Source organism: Rosa rugosa, chromosome 6, assembly GCF_958449725.1.
Source record: "Rosa rugosa chromosome 6, drRosRugo1.1, whole genome shotgun sequence".
Lineage (NCBI taxonomy): Eukaryota > Viridiplantae > Streptophyta > Magnoliopsida > Rosales > Rosaceae > Rosa > Rosa rugosa.
In genome coordinates, this window is record NC_084825.1 from 44656500 (window position 1) to 44668855 (window position 12356).

Below are 12356 nucleotides of genomic sequence, written 5' to 3' on the forward strand. Positions count from 1 at the left end.
ATAGATTTTGATTGCACTTCATGATCATTAAAAATGTTGAATTATTTAGGTATTGACTCTTTTGTCAGCCCCACGGAGGTGAGTTGTTATGTGCAATTATGCTGATCAATGCAATGAATTAATATTTCTTTTTAAAAAAAAAATGATGACCGCCTAAGATTTGTGGCCTCAATGTCATGTAAGTAAATTTAATTTTTATTTCAATTCCACATAATATATTTTGGCACATCATAATCTTGCAACACCAACTTTATACTTTTATATTTCCTTTTAGATTTTAGAGGGTGGATCAATGATATTAATGAATTTAATTAGATGATGGACAAAAATATTGTGTTTATAGCAGCCATTGATTATGTAATTTAAAGAATATGTCTGCATATGTATTGTTCTTCATTTGATTAAGTTCTTAAATTCTTTCCTAAAATTTTTCTTTCTAAATATTATCAATAAATTGAATAACGTGACTAAAAGAAAATATTCCGTGTTAGTAGCAGTCATTAATTATTATCTACAATTTAAACAAAAGAAAGAAAGAAATATCATAAAGAGATTACAATTTCAATATATTTTCTTTCTATTTTTGTGGCATCCAATTTAATTTTTGAGTTTTCTAATTAATTTGTTAGTGTATGGATGATTACTTACCTTATATTAATTTTAGTTAAACAACTTTTTACACCACGACACTCCCATATGTAACAGCGGTAAGTCAAAATCAGATTTTTCTTGTATATTCATTCATTGATATAAGGATCAAGTACTGAATGCCTTGTTTACTTCCTCTCCCCTCACCCCTCTCTTTCCCGTTCCACGTTATTGCATTGAAATTGTCCAAAAATTGGTTGCAACCAGTTAATTTCTCCTAAGATAAAATTGATTCTATTCACACACGTACTGTCTCGTCTTGATCTGGAGAATGATTAGTTTGTAATTTATTAGCCTTGAGGGTGTGTGACTAGACGGAGTCATCAGAATTAATATACTCTACTTTTCATCCGAGTTCCATATTAGGACAGTCGAAGATCTATGTTAGGTGGTCTAACGTGATTATTATTTCTTATCGAGATGATACCATGAAAGAAGAAAACATTGGTCGAAAATGATCTTCACTGATGCATACAGAAGATACTCATACAACAGATCTTGACAAACAAGATTTCTAATACAATCTAGGAATTAATACAAGGTAAGTAATCCTATGTAGTCTTCTAATTCAATTACAATTTTATAATACATGATACTTTCCTACAGTTTTTAATGAAATTAAATCGTGAGATTGAGATGATAATGGCCATCATACCTAATCTCATAGTGCAATTATCTAACCACGAGTAAAGGGGATAAACACTATGAATTCAAAGTGAACAGTGAGTTGAGATAATATAATCTTCAAAATATTGTTAGATCAATAATACGTAACAAACTGTATAGTTGTTGCTTCAAGTATTCACGAGGCTTAGTTGTGCTAGTCATCCCTTCTTTCCACTGCTTCAACAATGGCACCCCAAAAGCCTCTTTCCACTGCTTCAACAATGGCAACCCAAAAGCTTACTTTGAAGCTCCTAATAGACAAAAAGGAGCAGAAAGTTCTTTTTGCTGAAGCTGGCAAAGACTTTGTGGATTTCCTTTTCTCTCTTCTGTCTTTGCCTCTTGCCACTGTGGCTAAGCTCCTTATTAAGGACGGGAAGATGGCTAATGTTCTTTCCCAGGATGGCGTTAGGCTTGTTTCTCACGATGTGATGGTTGGAAGCTTATTCCATGTCTATCAAAGCGTCGAAAACCTTGGTGACAAATACATGGAACCCACTGTTAACAAGGAAACCCTGCTGAGATCGAATGAATCGGTTGTTGGACTTGGTAGCCTCCTTGAGTTGTTGACCATCAACCCTGATGATCAACACAAAGCATCAACTGCTAAGAAGTTGTATGGGTGTATGAATTTGAATCACCGTGGGTCATACATAACCGACGATCCTAAAACGATTTGTCCATTGTGCAACACATATATGACAGTCAATGTCGCCTATGTTCCTCCACCAGTGGCGGGGCGCTGTGTTGGTCCACCGTTGGCAGAAGCTGCTTCTAGCAAGATAGGGTATGTTAAAGATACCCTTACATACTTGGTGATGGATGATCTAGATGTCAAGCCTTTGGCTTCTATCATTTCTAGTAGACATCATCTTATGAAGTTATTTGATCACGAACTTGAAGAGAAGATGGTTCATCTTGGCATGGATGAGGTAGTGTCCATAAATTAATTCATATCAAATCCCTATATTATGTTTAACAGTTTTTGATTATTGGGGTTTAGGTTTTAGTTTTGGATATTGTAGGGAAATGTAAAAGCATCAAGTAATACTTTAATACATAAAAGACTATTGTTATTTTCTTTATAATTAGTAATTAATCTACATTTGTCTTTTCATTCCTAGGGGTTGAAGATGCTGAAGGCATTGTTGCAGTCAAAATCAGTTCTCACAGATGTCTTTCTCGGAAGCGAAGCAACATAGAAATCTAAGAAGCTTTTGGAGCTTCAATTCATGAGATTTTTGTTATTGAATTAAAATTTCTCTTCTTTCACGCACATTGTTATTTTAGAGGTTTCTTCGATTTAGGAGGATAACTTTTTCTATTGTTACATGTAGTTGGTAATCTGTTATTGCCTTATTGGTCTGATGCACGGACCAATTATATTATTATGAGTAGTAAGTATTTCCAGTTAGATTACGATCGGTAGCTTTGACATATGAATTCTTTTTTGTGTAATATGAAACTTTTCATATTGAATAATGACGAGTTTAAAGAAGATCAGAGACTTTACGTAAGTGATTTCCTTCACAAAAACATATCTTCATAGATGGCCGCTTCAGAAAGAAGATTGATGTTGGTTAGTTATTTTTCACTAGAAGGCCAAATTGCGTTAGTTTAGTAGTGAACTAGTGACTAGTGAGAGAACTCGTTTTACTCCCCAGAAGAATATGAGTTGCCTTGAAGTTATATGAGAAAACAACTCTATATACATTCCTCTGAGGAACTAAGACCTCAAAATGAGTTATTTTCTCAAAGTCACTGTTGAAAACTGGTCTGCCTTTGTTCTACTGCATCGCCATCATCTAGAGGTACTTGATGATGTGAAGTGAAAGAAGGCCAATTGGAAACACGGACTATCGATAATAGCAACCAGATAATCTTATACGATCATAACAATATTAGTTAGGTCCCTGCGGCCATGGATGATTTATAATGTTCCTGCCGTCCAAATACTATTATCCAAAAGAATCTTATTCAATCCCTAACAATGTTAAAGAAGAGGAATTCCAACAATAATCTCTTATCATGCATAAAGAATCCCTATGATGCTTTCTTGCCAAGAAAGACCGGCGCCTTCATCATTTTCATCCCCTAAGAATCAAAACAAATTTGATATGATCATATATGTACGACTTCGAAGAAAATGGTTAGAGTGTTTTTTTTTTAATCCCCAAGTTCCAACCTTTCTGAGGAAACCTATATATAAAAAAGAAGAAAATACAAGAAAAAAGAGCGGGACATTAACCAAAACCTCTCTAAAAAAAAGGAACAAAGTACAAATGAAGAAGAAACAAAACAAAGGATGTACCATAGGCCTATGAGAATATGTGGGTGGCCAAAGTAACTTCAAACTAATTGATATATACCATAGTTATAGTTTTACAACAAAACAAATTGATATGATCATATGTACGACTTCGAAGAAATTAGTTATAGTTTTACAACATTATAGGGCAAAAGAATTCGATTAGGAAAATTGAGTTAAGATTAGAGTACATTGGGTTCCTCTTCCCTCCACTGCAACAAAAAATAAACAAAAATAAGTTTGGATCACAAGCACCTCATCCATCCCTACATGAACTTCAAGGTCCGCCGGGTCGTTGCAGTTCTCAAGCAGAAGGAATAGATATGAAATGAAAGACGTCAAGGGCTTCACTTCTAGAGTTCTAGGTCATCCATTTTTTCTTTACGTGACTTGATCTTTCACATACCCTTCCTTGCTTGAACCAATTCCTTCTACCTTATTAGTGGCCGGCGGAGCAACACAGTCAACGCCGACGTCCATATCAGTCATGCACGCCGGACAGATGGCACGACGTCCATATCAGTCACGTGTGGCGGTTGTCACAGACATAGTGCTTTTGAGGTTGAATAATGCTAAGTGAACCGTACCCAATCCACCTGCATATAGACCTGTAAATGGACCGGATTTTGATCCGGACCCGCTCCATATCCGTGACTATTGGACGGGTTTGGATCGAAAGTTTTGATCCGTTGATCCGTTAATGATCCGAATCCGTTAACCCGTTTATTTAACGGATCAAATACGGATCTAGGTCGATCCGATCCGTTAATGATCCGGTCCGTTTTTGTAATAATAAAATATTATTTTTTATTAATATATTATTATTTTTAAAAAATATAAAATATAAAATATGAAGAATTTCTAATACAATTTTTTTGCAGAAATCTAAGGGACAGTCTATCACCCAAGATTCCAAGAAGCATTAAGAATTTTGATAATGTAATTCTACTTTTGGTGATACTTTTCATGTTGTTTTAATATTTTATTAATATCTTATGAGGTATCATGATATAAATTTAATATTACTATTTAAAATTTTATAATATTTGAAATTGTAACGGGTCGGATTGGCGGATCGGGTATCCGTTAACCCGGCGGATACGGATTTGGATCGAGCTATCAACGATCCGCCGGGTTAACGGAGCGGGTTTGGATCGAATTTTTTTTTAAGTAAACGGATTTGGATTTAGGTCGATCCGATCCAAATCCGGTCCATTTACAGGTCTACCTGCATATCCCACCTGAATTATGTAATGACTGATTTGGCAAAACTACATCATTTAATGACATTCTATGATAGGTTGGACTTTTTGCCACATAAAGTGGGATGCAGGTGGTACTCAAAAAAGTGGTTCATCTAGCATTACTGTTTGAGGTTTTGGTGCTAGTTTGACGTCGTCGGTTCACAAATGGAGGATGTTGTTAGCTCCAGCGACGGGTTTGTTGGATTTCAGAAGGCTGTCCTTGTTAAAATCCGGTTTCATATAATCATCGCTGCCGTACGTGGCCGTTCTTGGAAAGAAGCCTGGCCACGGTGGCAAGAGGCAGAGAGACGAGAGTGAAGAGGGAATCCACAAAGTCCTTATCAGACTCTGCACACACAACTTCATGGCTCTTTTTATTAATTAGGAGCCATAAAGTTACCTTGCTGGGGAGGTACGTAGTTGCCATTGAAGCTAAGCTAGCTAGCGCAGTAAAAATGGGGAATCGATGCACTTGGTTTTGAAGAATTCGAAAAGTTTTGTAGATAAATATATATGTATTCCCATTTTTGAATAAGCGTTTGAAGATCACATCTGTTATGTTATCATTATCTTGGCTTCCTCAAATTACTCACAATTAATTAACTTATAAGTTGTTGTTTGTTTGGTTTGTTGCTTATGTTCCACAACATTGTAGTTAACTTCACTAGTTAGTTGAGTAAATTAAGATTAGCCTAAGTGATGAGGGAAGGTGGAAGTTAAATTTGATAAGAATTCAGCTAGGGTTCGATCTCCTCCAAAAAAAAAAAAAACAAAAACAAAAAATACTTTTGGCCTCAGCTATTGTACACTCGTTTTCCCAAATTCCTAGTGTATAAATTAGTACTGTTCTCATGGTCATATGTAACAAATAAATTGATAGTCATTCATCATTTTTTTTTGTATACAGTCAGCAGATAATCTCTATCAATTACCTCTTTTTTTAGGATATAACATTAAAGTTCTCTGTGCATGCCTGTTTAGCGAGCGGATTGATATGTTTTGTTTATAACTCTAATTTTATGTAGGCATATCACTTGCAGCTCAAAGCAGTATTCATCATGTCCACATTCATAGATGCACAAAGAGAAACCGACATCTTCTTGAAGCTCACAATTGACCGAGAGAACAGGAAGGTATTGTTTGCAGAAGCAAACAAGGACTTTGTTGACAATCTGGTGGGATTCATGACTTTTCCTACCTCTGCCATGATTAAGCTTAGCCCTGAGCCTTTTGGCAAGCTAAAAAATGTTAAAAATAGCATTGAGAACATGACCGAGTATTACAATCCGATGAAGGCTTCTCTCCTGAATACAATGCCACCGGCTCACCGCAATCGGCACGAGCATGCCCTGTGTCCCCTTGATCCCTCATCACTTGAGAATATGCCCTTTTATGTATGTGAAGAGTGTATTACTACCCGAGGTAAGCCCTATTATGTGGCCAACGATCCCACAGTCTTGTGCCCTACTTGTAACCATGCCATGACTCAAGGTGCAAGTTATTGCGGTACACCTTCTGAAACAGCCAATGAAGGGGGAGGTTTTGTTCTACAGCGAGCGAAATACATTATTACTGATGATTTGAATGTTCACCCTCTTCTCACGGCTTCTCTCATCACAAGGATAATTCTTGGAGCTAATTCTCAGCATGTTGAAGAGGTTACCGTGAACGTTTCCCATAAGAAGCTGGTGGTAAGATATATAACACTATTCTGATATGATTTAAGATTATTTCAACTGAGAATTACTTTTGATTCATTGATGGTATTTCTAAATCAACTATTAGATGCTGGAGTTGTTAAAAAAAGGCTATGCAAAACTCCGACACGGTGTTGTCAGATGTATTTTTCTCGGATAGATGGATTGCTTGAGATAGTGACTATTACGAATCAGTGGTGACCAGGTATATATATATATATACTTGTTATTGTCAATTAATATAGGGTTTATATGTGCAGGAGAATCAGGCATTGTTTTGATATTCATAGCTATGATTATTTGATCAAACCCTCTTCTGTTGTGTAGGATGGTGATAATTAATGGGACTAAGCAGAGTGATGGTCATAATTGAAGCCTTTGATGACCTTTCCATCGTGACGGTCAATTTCTTTAGTGGTGATTTGTATAGTTACTTGGTATCTTGCTTTATTATATATATATGCTTTATTTTGTTTGTAATGATGACTATTGAAGTTTTCTTTTGCCATGCATGCTTAACAAAGAAACATTGCAAACGTAGACCCAAGATTGGGCTACTCATTATGATATATAGTTGAAAAACAAATAATAAAATGCTAAAATGGTCATCTTGTTGATGATATCCTGAATAACAATTTTAGTAAGAGAAGAGTAATCAATCTAAGCAAAGATCTCGTGCAAATCTAAGCACCACAACGTGAATCCGACCTGAGGCCTAACTTTAGGTTGCTTTCTTCCCAAGGAAAAGATCGGTAAGAACTGAGTTTGACTCCATTGATACCTTCAAGCATTTCTCCACCTTAAAACCAGAACAATTATGAAGAATTTAACATCCAGTATGATTAGGCAAAGGCATACAGGAGTTATTATTATGGGGTAAGGTTATTTACATGTAAACTGTTCATACTCCTTTATTGGTCTCGGACCAACCTCATATATTCTCTTAAGGTGCACTAAGATGTTTATGTATTTAGCTGAGACTCCCAAGACTTTTTTTACCCCTGCCTCTAATACTGAAATGCCATTGAATCTTAGTAGGCATCACTTATACAGTTATATTGTACCATTGATCAGTATTTTAACCATTTGATCATCAGTTTGATTAGTCGAAAGAATCCCACTACATTACTTTATGATCAAACTTTTAAGGTTTGAGATCTAAGTGCGAGCCTGGAGCTTTAATTTGAGTGAGGACTTTATCAAAGACCTAGTAAGACCAAGACTTGAAAAGGTGGAAAAGAGTATAGCTGTAAAGTATAGATAAAATCCTTTTGGCAAAATAAAAGATATACATACCTAGTCATCTCTTGAAGAAAAAGAAAAGAACCACAAGAGCTGGTCCAAATCTTTTAACATTTGATCAGTCGAAAGAATCCCACTACATTACTTCATGATCAAACTTTTAAGGTTTGAGATCTGAGTGCGAGCCGGGAGCTTTAATTTGAGTGAGGACTTTATCAAAGACCTAGTAAGACCAAGACTTGAAAAGGTGGAAAAGAGTATAGCTGTAAAGAATAGATAAAATCATTTCGGCAAGAGTAGAGATACACATACCTAGTCATCTCTTTTGAAGAAAAAAAGAAGAGCCACAATAGCTGGTCCAAATCTTTTGAATATCAAAGTCAGGTCTATAAATAGGTCTTTTACTTCAATTATAAGTAAGCGATTTGCTGAAGATCAAAGCCATGTCTATAAATAGGTCTTTTAATTCTTTTAGGATTTTAAGTTCTCATAATTTTTCAGTACATCTTCTTCAACTTTCAAAGTTAATATAATGGCAGCAACGCCCAACTCCAGTACCGTTAGTCTGAAGCTCCTCATGGATGTAAAGCGTCAAAAGGTTCTCTTTGCTGAAGCCGGTAAGGATTTTGTGGATTTTCTTTTCGCTCTTCTCTCTTTGCCTATTGGTACTGTCATTAGGCTTCTCTCCAAGGGTGGGATGGTTGGTAGCTTTGGTAAACTGTATGAGAGTATTGAAAATCTTGATAATACATATATCCAACCCACACTAAACAAGGATATCCTGCTCAAACCCAAGGCACCAGTTGATGGACCTAATATCCTCAAGTTGGCCAACAATGTTGAATCAAGTGCTCGAAAGGAGCTCTATTTGTGTAGTCATTCAAATAATTACTCTAAATCCCACCCGTACGTGACTGAAAACCCCAATGAAAAATGTCCATCGTGTTCATACCCCATGAACCTCCGAACTACTTATGTCGGTCAGCCGACTACCACGGAAGCAACTTCTGGTGCCGGCGCTGCTGGATATGTCAAAGGCGTTGTGACATACATGATAATGGATGATCTGGAGGTGAAGCCCATGTCCACCATTTCAAGCATCACTATGCTTAACAGGTTCAATATCAAGGATGTTGGGGCCCTTGAAGAGAAGGTTGTTGAACTTGGCATGGATAAGGTAAAAATTATGTGTGAAGACATAGTTGTGGTATACCCGTGTGTTTGTGTCTATAATATGTGTGTGTGTGTAGATTGATACTAGTGATTGACAAAAAAAAAAAATATATATCTATAGATTTATACTAGTGACTGATCAGTAATTTGCTTTGCTTTGGTAGGGTGTGAAGCTGTTGAAGGAGTCTCTGCGGTCCAAATCTGTCCTAACAAAGGTCTTCCTTGAGAAGAAAGCTGGGATTGACATATCATTCTCGGAGGATCAACTACGTAGAGGTGGGATTTAATGATCATGCTTTTGGATTTCATAACTTTTTTATGGGAGTCGAATGTTTAGACTCTGAATCGTTTTTAAGCAGTGTGCTAGTTGAATGTTCTAATATAACTATGTGGCTATCTTTAATATGTTAAACAACGGTAAACGTGGTCCGCAACCCACCATTATACTGGTATTGTACCAACTTAATCACCTGTTAGGTGTTGAGTTTTAATTACAAAAGATCTCGATATAATTGGGTGTGACCCACCCACTTATAAGTCATGTTTTATTTGTCACTTTTTTAATGTGAGATATTTGCTCTCTAACATGTCTCCTCACGTGTAATGTAACTCTAGGTCTACATGTGAAATCAATTAACAATCTAATTCCCACATTGGAAATTGGGATACAAATGGGCGTGTTGGAGAGGAAATATCTCATATTGAAAAAGTGACAAAATAAAATATAACTTATAAGTGGGTGGCTCTTACCCAATTGTACATAGGCCTTTTGTGATTAAAATCTAATACCAAACGGGTGGTTAAGTTGGGACAGTATCGGTACAATGGTAGGCCACGGGCTACAATGGTCGCTGTTTAACATGGTACCTGGATTGTCCTTCAAATTTGAACCCTTAACTGCTTCAACTGCAGTAATGCCAGGGAGTTCTTCCTTGGAATTCGTAAATGATTCAACCTGGTAGTGGGTGGAAACCTGCTGCATCTTCTAAATTTGCTTCCACATTAAACTCTACATCTTTCTCACATGCGTTTCAATTAGGTGCATCCTCAGCCTCTGCTGCAACCAACACTACATCTATTTCATTTGGAGCATCCTCGCCTTCTGCTGCTACTTCTAATAGTGCAGCCACAATATTTGGAAGGGAAAAATTCACCAACGGTGTCTGGACACTTAGGAGACTTTCAATATGATACCTGAACTTACAACGTTATCAATGTGATACCCGGACTTTATATTTCATATCAACGCGATACTTCTGTCAGTCCACTGTTAGTAGTTCGTTAAAAATTTGCACGTGTTGTGCACGTGACTGAATTTTAAAGGGTAAAATTGTCCTTTTATAATAAATTTTATTAAAAAATTAAAATTAAAATTAAAAAAAGAAAAGAAAAAAAAAAGGGTTAAAGCAATCTTCTTCCGAAGTTCTGAAACCCGATTCAAACGAAAAGGAACCAGAAATTTCTGAAGAAGTTCATAAATTCTTCAAGCCACACCAAGACAAAAAGAATAATCGATCCTTATCATCCCAGACCAAGCAATTCATGAAGACCTCCAGGTTGTTTCTCCTTGCTCCCTGTTCTTCACGGCACCCAATTCCCATCAAATCGATCTCAATGTCAAGTGATCTGCAGCAGAGCTTAGAGTCTCCGAGAGTAGTTTCTAAGGGAATGGGGTGGAGCTTCTTACTTGTGTAATGGCCTCTGGCGAATTTGTTGGAGTTTAAGATCACAGAAATTGTTGCTCCGATTGATGCCCGTTATTGCGTTCAACTTTAAGCTATTGTCTCAAACCCGTTAGATCTGGTTCTTAAAAGAATAAAGAGATTGTTTTTCAGTGAGTTGGACTTCTATAACCTCTTGGGGTGAGCGCATGAGACTATAGGCCAGCTAGTTGCTCTTCTACCTTCTTCGTAGTTCTTCTTCCTCCCACTCTGGAATTTCTCTTTGTTAATTGTCCAATTGTTCCTCTATCAGGAATTGATAACGGACCACTCCCACCTCCAATTTTCATTCAATTTTCGTGAAAGGGAAATTAAGTATTTGGGTATTACTGAATTTGATTAGGATCCTGGAATTTTGCAGAATTTGAGAATTTTGTGTAGTTGATGAAGAACCCCAAGTTGTTCTCTGCCCAGTTTCATATGCGTCAAAAATCTTCTCTGCCAAAATTGATTAATTTTTTTTTTTTGGGTATTTCTTTGGTGGTGCCTACCTTCACGACCAATCTTGTTAATTGAGTCAGCCTTATAGTATATGTGGTTGTTCTTCATGTTTAGGCCTTCTGGGTTTTGTACTTTATCCCACCCTAATGAGTCCCATCACCGAACATGGATCAGATTGGTGTTGTGCAAGGAAAGATGAGGATGGATGAAGTACTACGAGTAAAGTTACTCAAAAATATCCTAATACCAAACAATCCCATAACGTTAATGGGAATTGAAGAAGCAACTAAAAAGGAGGGATCTGGGCTTGGGTGGTAGAGGAAGAAGAAGGTAAGAGGAGGCGGCAGCAGCCGAAAAAGAAGAAAAAGAAAGAAAGAAAGAAAAGAAAAGAAAAAAATTACTTTTGAGGGTAAATTAGTCTTTTTGCCCTCACTTAGTGCTTCATGTGCGTTACACGTGATCAAGTTAACGGCTCCGTGACATAAATTGACCGGAGGTATGATGTTTATAAGAAAAAATAAGTTCAGGTATCACATTGATAACTTTGTAAGTTCAGGTATCATTCTGAAAGTCCCCTAAGTGTCCAGACACTGTTGGTGAATTTTTCCCTATTTGGAATATCGCCCTTTGCCTCTGCTCCTGCACCAGTTCAGGCTTCCAATAGCTTCTCATTGGGCGACCCTGATAAGTCTAATATAAGGATTGTGAGGGTTAATCGCAGGAGGGTTAATCGCAGGATGTAATTGGATTGGTTTACTAATAAGGGCATAATGCCCTTGTCATGTTACGGAGATCAGATACTTTTTTTTTTTGCCCTTTTTCTTTTCATTATCTTAGGTTAAAATGATGTATGTCCCAGCCTTATTGTGCTTTTCTCTACCATTTTCTGTATACTCTTGTTGTTTGTAACATAAATGGAACAGGTCGGAATGTGTCACAGCTCCGCTGCTTTTGCCAGTGATTTTTCTGTTAAAAAAAAATAATAAAGTAATTTGGGGTTCACATCTAAAACTAATTGGCATTGATGGAGTGGCCTGAACCCTCATAAACTCGTAGACAATGTCCAATTTTTCCGATGGGGATCTATATATTGTCAACACGCACCTGTACGTGTGGTAAATTTTTAAGTCATACACGTGGACAACTTATATTAGGTGACGTGGAGCCCGTGTGGCCGCGAGGCATGCACGTATGTGATAACTCACTCTGATATCATGTT

General features: G+C 36.8%; 2 protein-coding genes across 3 annotated transcripts; both read left to right on the plus strand.

Annotated features, from left to right (window-relative positions):
- Nucleotides 1-1499: 1499 nt before the first annotated feature.
- On the plus strand, nt 1500-6720 carry LOC133716847 (uncharacterized). The gene is made up of 4 exons (XM_062143499.1): nt 1500-2243; nt 2436-2486; nt 5889-6554; nt 6649-6720. Exons 1-4 carry the CDS (start codon nt 1500-1502, stop codon nt 6718-6720), a joined length of 1533 nt encoding a protein of 510 aa, XP_061999483.1.
- Nucleotides 6721-8176: 1456 nt separating this feature from the next.
- LOC133714702 (uncharacterized) lies at nt 8177-12096 on the plus strand. Of its 2 annotated transcripts, none has more exons than XM_062140911.1 (4): nt 8177-8979; nt 9140-9251; nt 10015-10107; nt 11747-12096. In XM_062140911.1, the coding sequence occupies exons 1-4, from the start codon at nt 8335-8337 to the stop codon at nt 11878-11880; spliced, it is 984 nt and encodes a 327-aa protein (XP_061996895.1). In that variant the 5' UTR covers nt 8177-8334; the 3' UTR covers nt 11881-12096. The 2 variants fall into 2 exon arrangements, with proteins under 2 accessions (XP_061996895.1, XP_061996896.1); XM_062140912.1 differs by having other exon boundaries at nt 10027-10107.
- The last annotated feature ends 260 nt before the right edge of the window (nt 12097-12356 follow it).